Source organism: Brienomyrus brachyistius, chromosome 15 (assembly GCF_023856365.1).
Source record: "Brienomyrus brachyistius isolate T26 chromosome 15, BBRACH_0.4, whole genome shotgun sequence".
NCBI lineage: Eukaryota > Metazoa > Chordata > Actinopteri > Osteoglossiformes > Mormyridae > Brienomyrus > Brienomyrus brachyistius.
The window spans coordinates 1443507-1461807 of NC_064547.1; the positions used below are offsets into that span (position 1 = coordinate 1443507).

The window sequence follows — 18301 nt, forward strand, 5'->3', positions numbered from 1 at the left end:
AAACATATTACTTTTAATCACTGTGACAAAAAACTGATTTAATAAAAAAAAAAAAAAAAAAAAAAACGGATTACTCGTATGGGAGCTGCCGTTATATCTAAACGGAAGAATGCATGTTTTTATTAAAATATGGCCCATCTATTAGATCTAATATTGTTATAGCGGGGAAATTAATGCGCTTTTTCTGACTTCTGACATTAAGTTTTATTGTCCCGTAAACGGTTCTTTTTTAAATATTCAACCAACCTTTTTTTTTGTTTTCTTCCTATTTTTCACTTACGGAAGTTTTTTTTATTATTATTTACGATACACAAGTAAAAGCACTTTGCCCCGTTCTGTTTTTCCGCCATAAATGCTGTTGCGTAGGGCGGAAAATATATTATGTGATTCACTACGTGAAAAAAAGAGGACTTGTAAATAAATAACTCAAGAGCGTTTTATACCTCATGAAATCACACCCACTTCGCCACTGGGCAGAATTCGGCGGCCGCTCCTACAGGAAGGCGCAACAAGTGACTCTCAGCTGCCCACCGCCCAAAGTCTTTACCGAAAGGCAAATAATTCAGAAGAGAAGAGGGGGCAGAACAGAAAGCCAGGTGATCATCTAAACCAGTGAAGACTGAAAGCATAATATTTCTGCAAACTAATCCTTAACTCCGGATTGGATGTAGGTGAAAGAATACAGCGGAGGTCTCCCTTAGGTTTTTTGCGTCTGCTAGTAACAGGTAAGTGGAGTGAATCGTGCGCCAGGCTTGGACGCGGTTCGGGGTCATTCCCAATACCTTAATGTACAGTCGGATTGTATTAAGTTGGTACAGAAAAGGCTTTAAACAGCATGTAAACAAGATAATTTATTCAGTTGTTCACAAATGATGCAAAGAACGATGCGCTTTAAAGAATGCGCTTTTGTTCTCGCTCGGTCATTGGATTCAAAGTGGTGAAACAAAGTAGCGAACAAACGAGAACAAGAGCAGCATTTTTCATACGCGGACTTACAGCTGTGCCCCTTTTACATTGTGCGCACATTTTGGAATATTACAGAATTTTAAATAATTGGTATAGTTTGTTCTTATCTTTAAGGTTAACATATCTATTTGATTGATGTCAGTAGCTAAATTGTCCAGTGAGTAAAAGTACAACATTTATCTACATTTTAATTGTTATGAGTTAATACGGTTCTAAAGTTTCTAAACTTTCCCGTTTAAAAGAAGCACAGAAGTGTTTCCACACGGCTCCAGTTAAAACACCCAACTGCAGCGATGGGCAAAAATGCAGTCTTTTTAATGCCTGCTAAGGAAATGGAAATAGCGCTGCGATTCCTTGCCGCTGCCTGGCACACGGAGCAGGGGCTGCATTCGCCGTTGAGTGTCTTACGAACACGTCCACTTGTTCCTGCTGCCGCATTGTGCCCATTTGCCGTAGCTGGTCTGTGGTGAGGTGAAGCAGGTTGATGAAGGACATTAGTCGCCGCTGAAAGGCTAGAGACGGAGCTGGGGAGACATTTCCCCAGCGTGCTGCGGCGCGGCCCCCGCCTGTTCTCTATATGTTGATAAACAATAGCGGAATCCCTAGCAGACACCTGATCCCTCCGGCAGACGTGGAACAGTACCTTCCTTCTGAAGGGCGAGCACACAGTGGAGCCCTTGTGTGTGTGTGTGTTTTTTTTTTTTTTTTTTTTTTTTTAACAATTTTTGTGGCTACCATGGCAACACAGTTTGCCCTACTAACAGCCTTAATTTTTTTTCACCTTTAAGATTTGCAAACAAAGGCAATAAGCGCATGTGCTTTTGTGCGTGTTTGTTGGGGGGGGGGTCGGTTGGGTCTTTATTGGGTAGTGGGGGTGTTGGTGCATTGAACTTTGCAGCAGTTTCACTGAAGTGAAAAACTATGGAAAGATGTTTTTAGTGCCAGGACTTATTTCACCATAATCTGTAAAGCTTTGTTTTGGTTTACAAGGAACAATACGAGGAAATGAATCTTTTTAGACTTCTTAAATAACAAATACATTGAACTTGTGATGCAATAAAAAATACCAAGGAGTCAAGAAAAGCAAGGAAATCTAAAATATAGTCCTTATAATGGTGAATATGAATGCACATTGTCTCCATTAATCTATTTTTGTATTAGATTGATGGATATAAACTGAGAAAATGCCTTTTTTATTTGATGTGGACAGCATTGTTCTCTTGCATGCTTATCACGACAGTTAATATTTCTATGCATGTTTGTACAGTATTAGATATGGAGGGTGACTCCCACAGGCTGACTGAGCCTCGACCAGCAGCGGGGTGTTGGGTGGCTCCTGGTACGGGTGCCTCTGTGCCTCTCTGCTGTTTTTCAGTTTTTTCATGCTGTTTGTTTCTGAGGTTATCGCAGAATTTGCCAAGGACACAGTGCAGCGACACATTGTGTGATGCCAAGTTTTGCCTATTGTTCGCACAATATATGTAGTTCAATATAGTTATATTTTGTATGCAATTAATATATATCCTGGAACATGTTTAATTCATAATTTGCTGAACTAGATTAGGACAAGTGGGTAAGAAAAGGGATGGATGGATGGATGGATTTATAAACACTGTATCGTGTCAATGTTTAATTTATCTGGGCTGTAAATGTATATTTTCCATACAGTGTATGTAAATTATTAGTAATACAATAAAATAAATAAACAAGAATTACTTACCCAGTAGTTGCTGATATCTTGGAGGGCTAGATGAACCCCAGCCATTACATGTATTCATTCAGTTTCACCATCAAGCCAATTAATTAATTAACTCAATTAGTTAAATAACTCAATGATGTATTGATTAGTCAAACAAGGTTTGGTGGTTGTTGAGTCACAGAATACATGGCTGTATTGGACAGGTGCTGAAAATACTGGGGAGAGGTTTACAAGTGGCTGAGCTGCCACTTTGACAGACATAATATCATTTAAACATACTGTACTGTGCAAAGGTCATAGTTGTCAAAGTCAATGTTACTTCTACCATGCTGGTATTAAGGTGGTTTTACTTTCCAGTGGTTACGGAGCTCTATTCAATGTTTAGCTCTTGTTCCATTTTGGTTCCTAGCACCCAGGTACCACATGTATTACATGTATTTCTCATCTTCAGGTCTCCTTGAGTCATGCTTGAGAAACAGCCCTACGACAGCCCTCCCATGTACAGCCCACCCTACAGCCCTCCCACCAATGGCTTCGGCCCTTCTGGAAGTTTCCAGGACCCAAGAAGCGAACTGGACCCGTATCCCGGATCTCCTGGCTCTTACTATATCGAGGAGAAACCCCAGAACTTCCATAAGTGGTCTTCTCCACCTGGTATTGTGAAAATAATGGAGGGCATCGTTGTGGTCCTGTGCGTGGCCATCTTTGCCTGCGTGGCCTCCACCCTGGTCTGGGACATGCAGTATGGCTATGGTGGGATGGGCATGGGGATGGGCATGGGGGGCTACGGTGTTGGCTCTGGCTATGGTTATGGCTCTGGGTATTATGGAGGGGGCTATTACAGCTCCTATCCATCTCCATATTCTGCCAAAACAAGCATGATTGCTATTGCAGCTATCAACTTCCTCATTTCCTTGGGCATCTTCGTGGCCAGCTTCTCCAAGACCAGCAGCCTGCGCAGCCGCAAGTTCTACCTCGTGGTGCTTATAGTCAGTGTGATCATGGCCTTCCTGCAGGGTGTCATTAACATCGTCTACATCGTCGGCATCAACCCGATGGCGCAGAGCTCGCACAGCATGATGTACAACTCCATGCTGATGATGTGCCAGAGCATGTACGGGTCTGGTTATGGGGGAGGCATGACAGGCGCTGGTCTACCAATGTACAACCAGTACCTCTACCACTACTGCTTTGTGGACCCACAGGAGGTAGGATTTTGGTGGGAAATCGCAGGCTTTCTTTTCAACCATTTGAGTAACTTTCTCTGAAATGCCCTTTCTCATACATATGAAACCGGAATAATTTTCTTTCAGTAAGAATATGTTGCTTCGCGGGAGTCTCACCACTTGCTCGTGCACTTTTGCAGGCCGTAGCCATGGTGTGCGGCTTCCTAATTGTCATCGCTCTAGTCGTGGCTGCATTCTTCTCCTACAAAACACGCAGCAAGATCTGGCGCCATGGAAAACCCAACATCTACTGGGATAAACCTCTGCTTGGAGCCCCAGAAGGCAGAGACGTGGAGGACTGGGTAAGTGAGCTGTGGGAAAGCGAAGAGCACTGGCCGCAGTTTGCCGAGTGTCTGCATGAGGATCGGCTGAGGCGCCTGTAGGAATCATGCCGAAGCGTTTAGTATGGTGGAGATTCGAGACAAAAACAAAAAAACGAATGTTCTTCTTTGTAAAATTTCTTGTGGATGTTTTTTGGATGACTCAACTAAACAATACAAATTTTATTGCGGAGGAATATATCGCTGTGTTGTGGCAGTCTAAGCCCATTTAGTTTGCCATTGTTTCATATTTAGTTTTTTTTTAATGATTTTTTTTTTTTTTTAAGATTCAGGAGAAATCTCCGGCAGAAATATTGTATTTATATGTAGGACAGTTACTATCCAGAATGACAGGCAGCACAATTATATTCTTTATCAGGCTTAAATTTGTGTGACAATGAACAATGATTGAACATAACATGAAAAATTTTAGACAGACCAAACATCGTCAAGAGGCTGCCTCTTTCTACGTCTAAAAATAGACCACAAGGTCGGCCATATTGCCGGCATTCTCACTACCTTCAGTGAGGCTTATGGTAAAGAGAGACACTCTCCGTCCTTTTGGTGACAGAGGTATAAACTACTGTACTAATTCAATGGTGGCCGTAAGTTGTCTGAGAATACGCCTTTAAGAACACGCCTCATTCTCATGTCTGACCAGGGGTCAGTGAGCGTGAGCCCAGTCATGTGACACAGCTGATACCTCCTATTTGTTTTTTGATATCACAGGTTTCGCTTCAGCTTGATTATTAACCCACCTGTTGATTGCACATTTCCTGCTTGCCCGTCACTCTGCCTGACCTCTCAACTCGAATATCATGCATTTTCAGTGGATTCACCTTTCTTTCTGCTGTTTTACAAGTCTGTATATCCCATCGCTTCACTACACCATCTTTTAATCAAGACGACCAAACCTTAACATTTTAAGATTTATAATTTATAGTAAAATATAAAATACTTTTATTTTTACTTTACAGTCCTAAAATAGGTCAATGTGTGTTTATTATTATTAGGAATATAAAATGTATTATATTCAGTTTGCCAAATGATGTTAAACCCTTTAAAAAGTCTTTAACGTAAAAAGTTGAATTCCTTATTGCATGGAAGCAGCAGGCTCCTCTTTTCTCATAGAGCTGTTTGCTCTGAGAAGCTGCTTCTGCTGTTTGCCGAGCAGCTGCAGAGTGACCCTCTTCTCGGCCTGGCGGGCCGGTCGCTCCAGCCTTTAGACTTTGCACTCCCAGATACTCACGTTTCAAGGCTGCTGTCGCAGGTGCCACATACTCCTGGACCTGCTGTTTTCTAGCGTGTGAGCTTGAATAATCTGAAAGCAGGTGGGAAGCAGGTGATGAAACGGCAAACCCACCAGATCGATCCTCACAGACCCACGTTCAGCTGAACGTCACGTCAGCCCTGAGCTTTCACCCTTAAGAGAGAGCGTTCCGTTAGAAAATGTCCCTTTAAATGCAGCAGCGGAATCCTCAGGTTAGGTTATGTCCCCAACATGACACAATGTCACCTCCCTTCCCCGTATCCTTACTTAATGTCTTTATATTCGGAAACAATTATGTTACGTTATTGCAGCTTGATATGGTGTTAAAGCCAGGCTTCCTACTGGGATGTGCTCTGCCAATCTCTGAGTTATGAGACACCGTACTATTTGCTGGCTCGTAATAAACACTCTGTGACTGTGACTCTTTATGTTCAACTGGGTGGTAGAAACAAAATCTTGGTCTAGATTTGTAGCTTCTGGACATGAAATGCCCAGCACTGGTAATAAAACCCTAAAATGATACGACACCTGGCAGAATGTACCACTTAGTTAGTAGCCACTTGTCCGGTACATTAACATCCAATCTGCAGCAGCAGCAGGAATACGATAGAGCAGGGTGTGTCCTGGCCACTGTTCTTTGAAGAACAGATCTTTGTCTTTTGAGAGAAAACCATTGAAACTGAGACCAATATTTCCACCTACAGCTTCTGAGAACATGAGCTGTTTTACTTCCCTGATTTTTGTGTTTGTGACAATATTATTAATGCCCCATATAGAAAATCTTCACATAAGACACACCTATCTATCTTCTAGCTGCTTATCCGATGCAGATTCTTGGAGGAAATAAGACAAATCTAACAGAGGTAAATAAAATGTAAGAGAAAGCAAATTATTACTTGTTAGTGCGTGTTTTTAAAGGACTGAAAATTGTCACACTGCATCAGGGAATTTTTCTAGAGGCATATTTACGTTAATCTAGTCAGCACATCATAGATGATGGAATGAAAACTGGAAATGCCATTACTAACATCATAGCTTACTATGACAAATGGGGAGGCAGTTAGAATAGTGTTAGGATAATACAGTAATTTCAATAAGGTGGCAGTGTCGTAGAATCTTACGCAAGGGCCTGTGCCCTGTGTGCCTTGGAAAAGATGTGATAAAAATATACGATCGTGAGGCAGCGCAAAGGCATGTTTGTCCGCATTGCTTATAAATACGTTTATGTTTTCCAGAATGGCAGCATAATCCAGGTGCATATGTTCAGCTAGCTTTTGATCAGCCTTTCTTGATTAGAGGTTAATTAAGATTCTGCGGCATGGAATAAGATATTTTAAACCTGAGACATCTGCCACTTACGGTGTTTCTCTCCTGTATCGCTCATTCCGATATTCCTGCACCGGGCTGTGGTCCCCCCCCCCCCCCCCCCCAAAAGCCCCTGCAGAGAGGACATTGTTGGAATTCCTGGACGACTTGTATTCTTCAAAGGAAATTTTGTTGTAGCTAGAGAAAATACAGGCAGCCCTGTTGCTGCTGTTTCTTCTCTGGTCTGTTATGTCCAGTACATCCTGTTGTTGAATGGATTACGTTGTGCAGACATGATGTAAACATCTAAATCTGTATATTTATTTGCACAGCCTGTACTTGCCGGCGTAGTAATCATAGCAGACGAGAGCCGTGAGTATGGTAATATCTGCAAATGATTATATTCTAAAATGTCCATGATATGATGTCCTATAACCATTTTCTTAACTGCCTACCGGAACAGTAGCAATGTGTATATAGTGATGAAACAATGCCTTTAATAACAGAATAACAGAAAGTAAGGCATTCAGAGCAGAGAATAAGTGTTTAGAGAGGATTATTGTGGACTGAACATCCCAGAGAGGCAATGGCGGGATTGGTTAGGCTGCTGAGGGATTGCCTTCTGGTGAGGTATGTCAGTGCAGTGCACTGGCGAGTATGTTAACCGCGAGCGTAATCCGAGTCACATTCACCGCCTTGTCGTCCAATTTTACAGTCGGCTGCTTCCGAGACTTAAATCAGGATCTGGGCTGCTGCACATAATGTGGTGGAGGTGACCTTCCTGTAGCTCTGAAGGAGAACTGGGCCAGTGTCTTACCAAAAATTGCCTAGATGCTCTATTGCAAATTTAGGATAATTACTTTCCAGTCTGTTTTTAGTGCGACAGTCTAGTTCCACTCTGCTTCTCTCTTAAAACATATTTTGCAACATTGTGAAATCAGATTTTTCATGCTTGTTCACTCGCTGAGAACAGTTAAGGAGCTCAGTTCATCAGAGATCCGCAGTCTTCCGAGATTGATTGTCACTAAAACCCAATCGCAAAGCCCTGTTTTTATTGAAATATTTCTGCATAATATATGCCACTGATTAGAAATGGAATTCCATTAATATGAGATATTTAAAAAAATGTATTTCAGCAAAATACGTAAAATGAACAGGGAAGAATTATTACGCTTAGAGGCGTAATGGGAATGAGGAAATGAGACGGGATTGGAGGTAAAACTGCACTGGCCTTCCTGGCTGCTTGGCGTGTTGGGTCAAACAGCAGTGCTGTCACTGGGATTTATCTGTGCTCGTTGAGAAATGACTCTGTGCTTGTTGTGGACCCGTTTGTTCCAGGTGAACCATGTGGAGAGTCAGCACAGCGTCCAGGAAGCCCCCACAGTGGTTCTGTCAGAGAAGGCTGCCCCTCCGCTGAACGCGGCCAATAGCGTCGCCTCCTACCCTGTCAAAACAGACAGCGTGTTCAGTGAGGAAATGTACAAGTACAACGAGTGAGTAATTGGTCGGCATTTCTGGTCTGCGTGTGTGGGTGGGTGTGTGGGTGTGGGGAGGGGAGTGGTCTCTGGGTCAGTACCTTACCTTGTGGGGACCAAGTGTCCCCACAACATGATAAATACCCGTTTTTTATTTTTTTTTACCTTATGGGGACCAGTTTCCATGACAAATCCGTGACTGCAATGAAAAAATTAAAAATGGAAAAACTCTTGTATTTTTAGCATTTTTCCCATAGAAATGAATGATATGTTTGCCCGACGTGTGTGTGTGTGTGTGTGTGTGTGTGTGTGTGTGTGTGTGTGTGTGTGTGTGTGTGTGTGTGTGTGTGTGTGTGTGTGTGTGTGAGGGTCTGCATGCGTGTGTATGGGGATCTCCATGTGTGGGTGTGTGTGAGGTTCTGTGGGTGTGTGCATGTGCTGTTGTTTGTGTGTGTGTGTGTCTGTGAGGGATGTACGTATACAGCACGACGTCCCATGCAGGATGTCTTCAGATTCATGTCCTATGCTTGCTGGAATGAGCTGTGACTGGGAGAGCAGTATCGAGAGTGGCGAGATGGATGTGTGCACATGGCCCTGCCAGGAGTGGCATGGTGATGTGGACAGAGTGGCGAGATGGATGTCTACACGCGGCACTGCCAAGAATGGCGTGGCGATGTGGACAGCACCGCTGTTGCCTAGCAGCTCCATACTCAAATCTGGTCCCTCCCTTTGTGGTCTTTCTTGCAGTTTTCATGCCTCCTCGCTTTTGCTGGGGGCGCCTTGAGGTTATGGCCTCCAGGGTAGCTGCTGGATCTCTTTTGTTTTTTGTGTTGAATTTGTGGCACTTTGCGAAGGAATGAGGTGGGGGGCCCTTGCTTTCAGTAGCAACTCTTCAGTGTAGCCCAGATTGAGACGCTGACACCCCATGGCCTTATAGTGTAATCTAATCACCAATAAGTAGGACTAATTTTATGTAAAATTATGTTTGAAAACATAGGTATTCAAAAACCAAAGCAACAAATCTCATATCAACCATCTAAGATGTGAAACTCACCACAGCAGTTTGCCAAAACACTCGCACGGGCAAATCTTGGAAAGTCGTGCTACTGCTCCTTAAACCCTAAGAACCCCCACCAGCAGCACATAATTGACATATTTCTGTCCAGACAAGGGGGGTGGAGATGGGGGCAGAAAGGATTAACTGTTTTTCAGCGAGCATATTTAAATACTAATAACGTGGTTTAACTCTGACCTTCTTTCTTCTCCTGTCAGTCATTCTCTATTCCCTGAAAGCAGCATGAATGTTTATACGATGGGCTGGATGAAGGCCGAGAGGGTGGAAGGTTTTATTTGGGAGATAAAAGATAAGCATCGAGCTTTGTGGGTGTGCACTTCGATGAGAACAAAGATATCTGAAACGAGTAGATACATTTCAGCAGCTTTGTAATAAATCTGAAAGATTATTTCCATTATTTTAAATCCGAACGAAATCTCTTTCCCTTTCTAAGATTGTGCTATATCTGAAGAACTAGGAAGTAATATCTGTTGACACCAATATGCAGCATGATTCATATATAATTTATGGATGTCACTGCAGCAGTGCTTTTTATTATATACTGTATATTTTTATGACACTAGTCAGAAAACAAAAATTTGAATTTAACAATCGATAGTTGACAAAATCTATTTTTCATAGCGCCATAAAACGATTGCTCTGACAATAGTGACTGTTGTGAAGACATTTTGTGATTCTTCAAATTCTGGAGTAGTTTTTAAACATAATATTTACCTATGTGCTTTATTATCCATGAAATGTTATATGACATTGACAGTAATTCAGTAATTTCGGTAATTGACAGTAATTCAGAATGTATTCTCTGATGAGACGTCTAAGCACTTAGAAGCACTCGCTCGAAGGGCGTCTGCCAAATGCCGTAAATGTAATTTTAATAAATGAATGAATGATGGCTGTTGCCTCTGGTTCATTTAGGGAAACAAACCAAACCTCTCCAAAGAGTCTGAAGGCCACAAGGGCATAGGATTGGTTTCAGTATCTGTCAGGACCATATCAGCCTGGAAGCCTACACCCCCTCTATATACACAGTGTACTCCCCCACGCCCCTACACACACTGCATACTCCCCCACAGCCCTATACACACTGCATACTCCCCCACGCCCCTACACGCGCGGCGTACTCCTCCACAGCCCTATACACACTGCATACTCCCCCACGCCCCTATACACACTGCATACTCCCCCACGCCCCTATACACACTGCATACTCCCCCACGCCCCTATACACACTGCATACTCCCCCACGCCCCTATACACACTGCATACTCCCCCACAGCCCTATACACACTGCATACTCCCCCACGCCCCTATACACACTGCATACTCCCCCACAGCCCTATACACACTGCATACTCCCCCACGCCCCTATACACACTGCATACTCCCCCACGCCCCTATACACACTGCATACTCCCCCACAGCCCTATACACACTGCATACTCCCCCACGCCCCTATACACACTGCATACTCCCCCACAGCCCTATACACACTGCATACTCCCCCACAGCCCTATACACACTGCATACTCCCCCACAGCCCTATACACACTGCATACTCCCCCACGCCCCTATACACACAGCATTCTCCCCCACGCCCCTACACACGCGGCTTACTCCCCCACGCCCCTACACACGCGGCTTACTCCCCCACGCCCCTACACACACTTCATTCTCCCCCACGCCCCTACACACGCGGCGTACTCCCCCACAGCCCTATACACACTGCATACTCCCCCACAGCCCTATACACACTGCATTCTCCCCCACGCCCCTATACACACTGCATTCTCCCCCACAGCCCTATACACACTGCATACTCCCCCACGCCCCTATACACACTGCATTCTCCCCCACGCCCCTACACACGCGGCGTACTCCTCCACAGCCCTATACACACTGCATACTCCCCCACAGCCCTATACACACTGCATACTCCCCCACGCCCCCATACACACTGCATTCTCCCCCACGCCCCTACACGCGCGACGTACTCCTCCACAGCCCTATACACACTGCATACTCCCCCACAGCCCTATACACACTGCATACTCCCCCACACCCCTATACACACTGCATTCTCCCCCACGCCCCTACACACGCGGCGTACTCCTCCACAGCCCTATACATACTGCATACTCCCCCACGCCCCTATACACACTGCATACTCCCCCACGCCCCTACACGCGCAGCGTACTCCTCCACAGCCCTATACACACTGTGTACTCCCCCACGCCCCTACACGCGCAACGTACTCCTCCACAGCCCTATACACACTGTGTACTCCCCCACGCCCCTACACGCGCAGCGTACTCCTCCACAGTCCTATACACACTGCATACTCCCCCACGCCCCTATACACACTGCATACTCCCCCACGCCCCTATACACACTGCATACTCCCCCACGCCCCTATACACACTGCATACTCCCCCACGCCCCTATACACACTGCATACTCCCCCACAGCCCTATACACACTGCATACTCCCCCACGCCCCTATACACACTGCATACTCCCCCACAGCCCTATACACACTGCATACTCCCCCACGCCCCTATACACACTGCATACTCCCCCACGCCCCTATACACACTGCATACTCCCCCACAGCCCTATACACACTGCATACTCCCCCACGCCCCTATACACACTGCATACTCCCCCACAGCCCTATACACACTGCATACTCCCCCACAGCCCTATACACACTGCATACTCCCCCACAGCCCTATACACACTGCATACTCCCCCACGCCCCTATACACACAGCATTCTCCCCCACGCCCCTACACACGCGGCTTACTCCCCCACGCCCCTACACACGCGGCTTACTCCCCCACGCCCCTACACACACTTCATTCTCCCCCACGCCCCTACACACGCGGCGTACTCCCCCACAGCCCTATACACACTGCATACTCCCCCACAGCCCTATACACACTGCATTCTCCCCCACGCCCCTATACACACTGCATTCTCCCCCACAGCCCTATACACACTGCATACTCCCCCACGCCCCTATACACACTGCATTCTCCCCCACGCCCCTACACACGCGGCGTACTCCTCCACAGCCCTATACACACTGCATACTCCCCCACAGCCCTATACACACTGCATACTCCCCCACGCCCCCATACACACTGCATTCTCCCCCACGCCCCTACACGCGCGACGTACTCCTCCACAGCCCTATACACACTGCATACTCCCCCACAGCCCTATACACACTGCATACTCCCCCACACCCCTATACACACTGCATTCTCCCCCACGCCCCTACACACGCGGCGTACTCCTCCACAGCCCTATACATACTGCATACTCCCCCACGCCCCTATACACACTGCATACTCCCCCACGCCCCTACACGCGCAGCGTACTCCTCCACAGCCCTATACACACTGTGTACTCCCCCACGCCCCTACACGCGCAACGTACTCCTCCACAGCCCTATACACACTGTGTACTCCCCCACGCCCCTACACGCGCAGCGTACTCCTCCACAGTCCTATACACACTGCGTACTCCCCCACGCCTCTGCGCACACAGCGTACTCCTCCACGCCCCTGCGCACACAGCGTACTCCTCCACGGCCCTGCACACACAGCGTACTCCTCCACGCCCCTGCACACACAGCGTACTCCTCCACGCCCCTGCACACACAGCGTACTCCTCCACGCCCCTGCACACACAGCGTACTCCTCCACAGCCCTATACACACTGCATACTCCCCCACGCCCCTACACGCGCAGCGTACTCCTCCACAGCCCTATACACACTGCGTACTCCTCCACGCCCCTATACACACAGCGTACTCCTCCACGCCCCTGCGCACACAGCGTACTCCTCCACGCCCCTGCGCACACAGCGTACTCCCCACGCCCCTATAGATCTGTAACTGTTTACCATTAGGGCTCTGTTTGTATGAGCCAGCTTGCACAGCAGTGAGCTGCAGTCATGGCTTTGCGCGCAGAGAGCCTGTTCCACAGCTAAGCACTCGCCCTGAAATAATCCCCCGCCATTTCCTCAGGGGTCTCTTTTACTTCATATGTTTTTGTTTCTTTTTTTTAAGCGAAGGAATTTACCTCAACTTGCTCCAGCAGTCTCACATTTACCTCATACGTTCATTACCGCTACCTGCTCCAGCAGTCTCACATTTACCACAGACGTTCATTACCGCTACCTGCTCCAGCAGTCACACATCTACCACAGACGTTCATTACCGCTACCTGCTCCAGCAGTCTCACATCTACCTCAGACGTTCATTACCGCTACCTGCTCCAACAGTCACACATGTACCTCAGACGTTCATTGTGTTTTACCTTCTCTTTCTTTCCATGCCAATACTACGGCTGGGCACATAATGTATTGCATGTAAAACTATGGAAGAATATTGTTGTGTTTTGTCAAAATACTGTTAAATATGTTTTTAATATGTTATTGAAGTGTCCGTTAGGGAAAAAAATTGTATTTCAAAATAAACTGGATAAAGTAAGAAATTGTTTCTAGTACTGTATATCGGGAGAGATTTCCAGCAAACTGTAAACAGCGGCAGGTAAAATGGAGATTTTGAAAGAGTCCGGAGTTTGTTGTGTGTCCTGTGATGGGAAGTCGGCACAGAAAGAAAGGCCTTTGGCTTTTGGCAGAAGCACAGGCGTCATGCAGAGACGGCTGGATGCTAAAAGTCTGCTTAATGCCTTAGTTCTCCTCCCAGTGGCGTCACTGGGCTGTTCCGGTGTCAGCTGTCCACTGCAGAGTGAAACCAGTTACAGAGTCAAAGAAGGGTGTGTGCGCCAAGAGGCACATTTGTAAATCTGACACGCGAAGAATGTTGTGAGGTAGTTATCCACCTACAAATGTTAAAGTAAATCTATTCACTAACACTCTGATATGTCTACCATGCTGTTAATGATTTATATGTTTGTATTAATATGCTCTGGAGAAGCAGATCAGTTCAGGGTTACATGACATCAGCTATTGTCTATAAGCCTCAGATTAATGAAAAAACACAGTAAAAACGGCAATCTGCATTCGTGCCCATTTCCTTTGAGGATTTCCGGTTTCCTTCCATAGCGTGAAAGTTGAAAATTATTCTATTATTGTTATATTTTTATTATATCTTCTCATTCAGTCATCTGAGTCCATATAAAATTCTCAAAAGCAGTGTAAGCACTTTAGACTTGCTGTATCAGTGCTTAGACATATTGTATATGCAAACTGATCTTCCGTTCAGGTCTATATGTGATGTCATTTACGCCAGCTTACAGACGCCTTTGCTTTTTACTTTTTATGCTTTTTTAGTCTTATTTTCCGAAGAATAAAATACTCAGTAACGTTTCTCTTTGTTTTAAGCTACCCCAAGCGTCCGTCTGATCAGCCACTTCAGGGTTCGGCTCTCAGCTCGAGCCTCTCTGAGGAGGCCGTCCGGGTCCGGCGACCCGCAGCCAGGAGAGGGAAGCGCTGTCGCCGAAACCCCGAACTGGATGAGTCGCAGTACGAGACGGAATATACGACAGGTGGGGAAACCGGCACCGAGCTCGACCAGGACCACTGGCTGAGGTGAGCCCTACAGCAACATGGGTCCATGGCTTTGCTCAGCTGGCTGGTGGGAGTGAGATTTCCGATTCAAGCCTGCACACACATGCACACGCATTCACATGTATGCAACAGTTTTATTACCTTGCAAATAGTCTGTAGAGCAAACCACCCCAATGCTTTTGACGTAGCTAACTTTAGGTATGGAATAATATAGATTTGCCATAAGATTTCCTGCGTGAGTGTGAGAATCTGAAGTGTCAGGCCAGATGTGTGAGAGTTGGCAACTCCGGTAACAGCTGGTCTCCTCTAGTTTTATTTTATTATTATCCGTCTTCAGCTCATGATTAAAGTTGGCCTGAATGTCCATGGAATGGAAGGCAGTCATTAGGGCATCTATACCCTCTACACATGCTCTATATCTTCTACACATGCTCTATACCCTCTACACATGCTCTGTGCCTTCTACACATGCTCTATACCCTCTACACATACTCTATGCCTTCTACACATGCTCTATACCCTCTGCCCATGGTCTATACCCTCTGCTCTCTACCCATGAGGCCACACTGAGGCTGTGATTGTAAAGCTCATGGTTCCAAACAACAGTTTGTATCTTTGAAAAATTCTTGAGTTTCTTTCTTGAGCAACCGCACAGTATGAAGTAGCATGAAAGATCCTGAGCCCAATACCATCTTCTCTGTCATGCAGCATCTACCCAGAAATCACATCAGACGCTCAGCGACAGGAGTATAAGAAGGAATTTGATTCTGATCTGAAGACCTACAAGCATCTGTGTGCAGAAATTGATGACATCAATGACCAGATGAACAAATTAAGCAGGGAACTGGACACTCTGGATGAGGGAACCACTAAGTACCAGGTGAGTGGAAGTGAGAGAGAGAAAGGGAGTGAGAGAGAGAAGGAGACACCCAGACTGCAGACTCCCATCGTCTTTTATCCATGTTTAATGCAGTGATCAGTCACTCTACTAACTGGACAAATACATTTTGAATTGATCTAACAAAAAAAAAAACATAATCAAAAATGTTTAATTTTAAATAAAAGCAGAGTAGTTGATACTGGCAGTGAGTTAGCAACTGACAATAAAGTATAGTGACTTGCACTATTCTTTGGTGATTTTAAAAAATCTGTTCTTTTTGATGTGATTGTACTTGGTTTGTGGTTTTTGAATAGCGAGGACTGAAACAGCTAACAGGACACTTAGTGATTCCTGCTCAAAGGGTTATGCTTGTGAGGAAGGCCTGTATTTCCTGTTAGCGTGATTACTGCTAGTCACGTACACATGGTGTTTCCCTCTCCCTCCATGTCTCCCCAGGCTGTGGCAGAGGAGTATAACCGACTGAAGGACCTGAAGCGGGTGAGCGGCTCCTCGCCTGCTTAGCGCTGTGCTAACACACCCTGCCATAGAGATTCCCACCTTGCAGCTCAGTTTCCCTAACAGGAATGCAGTATTCCTCTCCCCCAACTACATCTACGCTAACAAAATCTTACAAATAAGCACTGCTACTCTGGGTACCAATGTTGTTACATTTATGATTGTTGTTTTTTTTTTCAATTGTTAGATGCCGGATTATCAATCCAAGAAGCTTCAATGTCGAGAACTCCGACATAAACTTTTCCACATTAAGAACATGGTAAAGATGTATGACAAAAGGTACTCTTAGTGTTCAGAGATCTGCCCCAGATATGGACAGTAAGCCCTGAGGAGCAGCTATCAGCGGCCTGTGGGGAACCCAGAGCTCCTGCAGGCCGATGCTGTCTGAAACAGAATCCCTTACACTCCAGCTTTCATAAGTTCATGCATGATGCTTGTTGTTCCCAGTCCATTCCACCTTATCGGTCCGGCAGTAGAGAGTTCTATCAGTGCCGTCTGAGGCCAGAAGTGCATCTGGGGCCTTATTCACTGCTATGTCATGTTGAAACTTTTTGGGTAAACAAATACTGTTTTATATGTTTGATACGTATCACTGTTAAAAGGAAAAGAAAATGAAACCCGGAAATGTATGTAATTTGATGCTCTCTCCCTCTATCTGACTCAGATCAGTATCTTGCATTTTGTTTTTCATTTTTTTTAACATGATTTTATTTGTTAATATGATCCTGTTATGGCTAAACCGAATTGTGAGTGTTCACCTCTAACATTCTGCAGTAATGCCATAGTGTTTACGGGCATTTCAGAGGAACGCATGCTCTTTTATGATTTTTATACTATTAAAAATTAATCCATTTTCTACATATGTGGTAATGGTCATATTTAAGGTTATTGCAAACATGAAAACAAACACATTTCTACCTTCACATTCTCTCTAGCATTTGCATGCTAGGAACCAAGATTTAATGCCAGGATTATGCTTAGCTATGACCTGCAGTCTGAAGCACTTAGCCTCAGTGACTAACAGATGGGACAGTTCGTCCAAATGAGAGCCCTGTGACTAAAATGCCAAATGCCAGAGCCTTTTGCAGCTAGAGGCAAAGTGTGGTGTGCAGTGGCGATGTGCAGAGTATGGGGTACCATGGCGAGGTGTAGAGTGTGGGGTGCAGTGGTGGGGTGCAGAGCATGGGGTATAGAGTGTGGGGTGCAGTGGTGGGGTGTACAGTGTGGGTTATAGAGTCTGGGGTGCAGTGGAGGGGTGTAGAGTGTGTGGTGCAGTGGTGGGGTGCAGAGTACGGTGTGCAGAGCATGGGGTACAGAGCAGGGTGTGCAGAGCGTGTGGTGCAGAGTGTGCAGTGCAGTGTGCAGAGGGCGGGGTGCAGTGGCCATGTACAGAGCGTAGGTTGCAGAGCATGGGATGCAGAGTGTGTGGTGCAGTGTCCATGTGCACGTTCCTCGTTTTGCTCTGTTACTTGTTTATTTTCGTAATAAATTCCTTAGACCCATATGCTTTGCAGTGTCCCCGTCCTCTTCACTGCAGGTGCCATATTGGATTTGGCCCTGTTACATAAGCCTACACCTGCCCAGATGTTTTCTGAATACAAAACTCCCAAAAAAAAATTCCCCCCCACTGCTTTAGAGATTGTGATTGCATCTGACTCCACCAGCGCATGTTTGTTTTTGATATCCCGCTCGCTCTTTAATGCAGTGATCCAAAGGAATATTTTTTTTTTCAAACATTGTGATGTTATGGACTGGGGTCCTACCAACGGTTTTCTTCTGCCTTGGGATAGACTCCCAGGGATGGATTTATTAAGCTTAAATTAAGCATTTCATATAGGGAGGGATATGTTGGTTATTAATTGTAATAATAACATGCAGAAAATGATTTAAAATGTCTTCGTTTTGTCGTCGTTGTCAAAACACTGAAAATACTGGAGTGGGGAGGGGATGGCAAACTGTGAGATTAGTGACGGCTGTTTCCCAGCTCGGCTGCTGTACCCTTGAGCAAGGTCTCAAATTGCATTAGTA

General features: G+C 45.5%; 1 protein-coding gene across 3 annotated transcripts; it reads left to right on the forward strand.

The window, feature by feature from the left end:
* The first annotated feature begins 452 nt into the window (after positions 1-452).
* si:ch73-61d6.3 (occludin) lies at positions 453-17131 on the forward strand. 3 transcript variants are annotated; one of them, XM_048977321.1, is made up of 9 exons: positions 454-596; positions 672-725; positions 3117-3873; positions 4032-4193; positions 8125-8279; positions 14692-14898; positions 15586-15757; positions 16214-16255; positions 16461-17131. In XM_048977321.1, exons 3-9 carry the CDS (start codon positions 3130-3132, stop codon positions 16560-16562), a joined length of 1584 nt encoding a protein of 527 aa, XP_048833278.1. In that variant the 5' UTR covers positions 454-596; positions 672-725; positions 3117-3129; the 3' UTR covers positions 16563-17131. The 3 variants fall into 3 exon arrangements, with proteins under 3 accessions (XP_048833277.1, XP_048833278.1, XP_048833279.1); XM_048977320.1 differs by having other exon boundaries at positions 453-725; XM_048977322.1 differs by lacking the exon at positions 672-725 and having other exon boundaries at positions 460-596.
* Positions 17132-18301: the final 1170 nt, after the last annotated feature.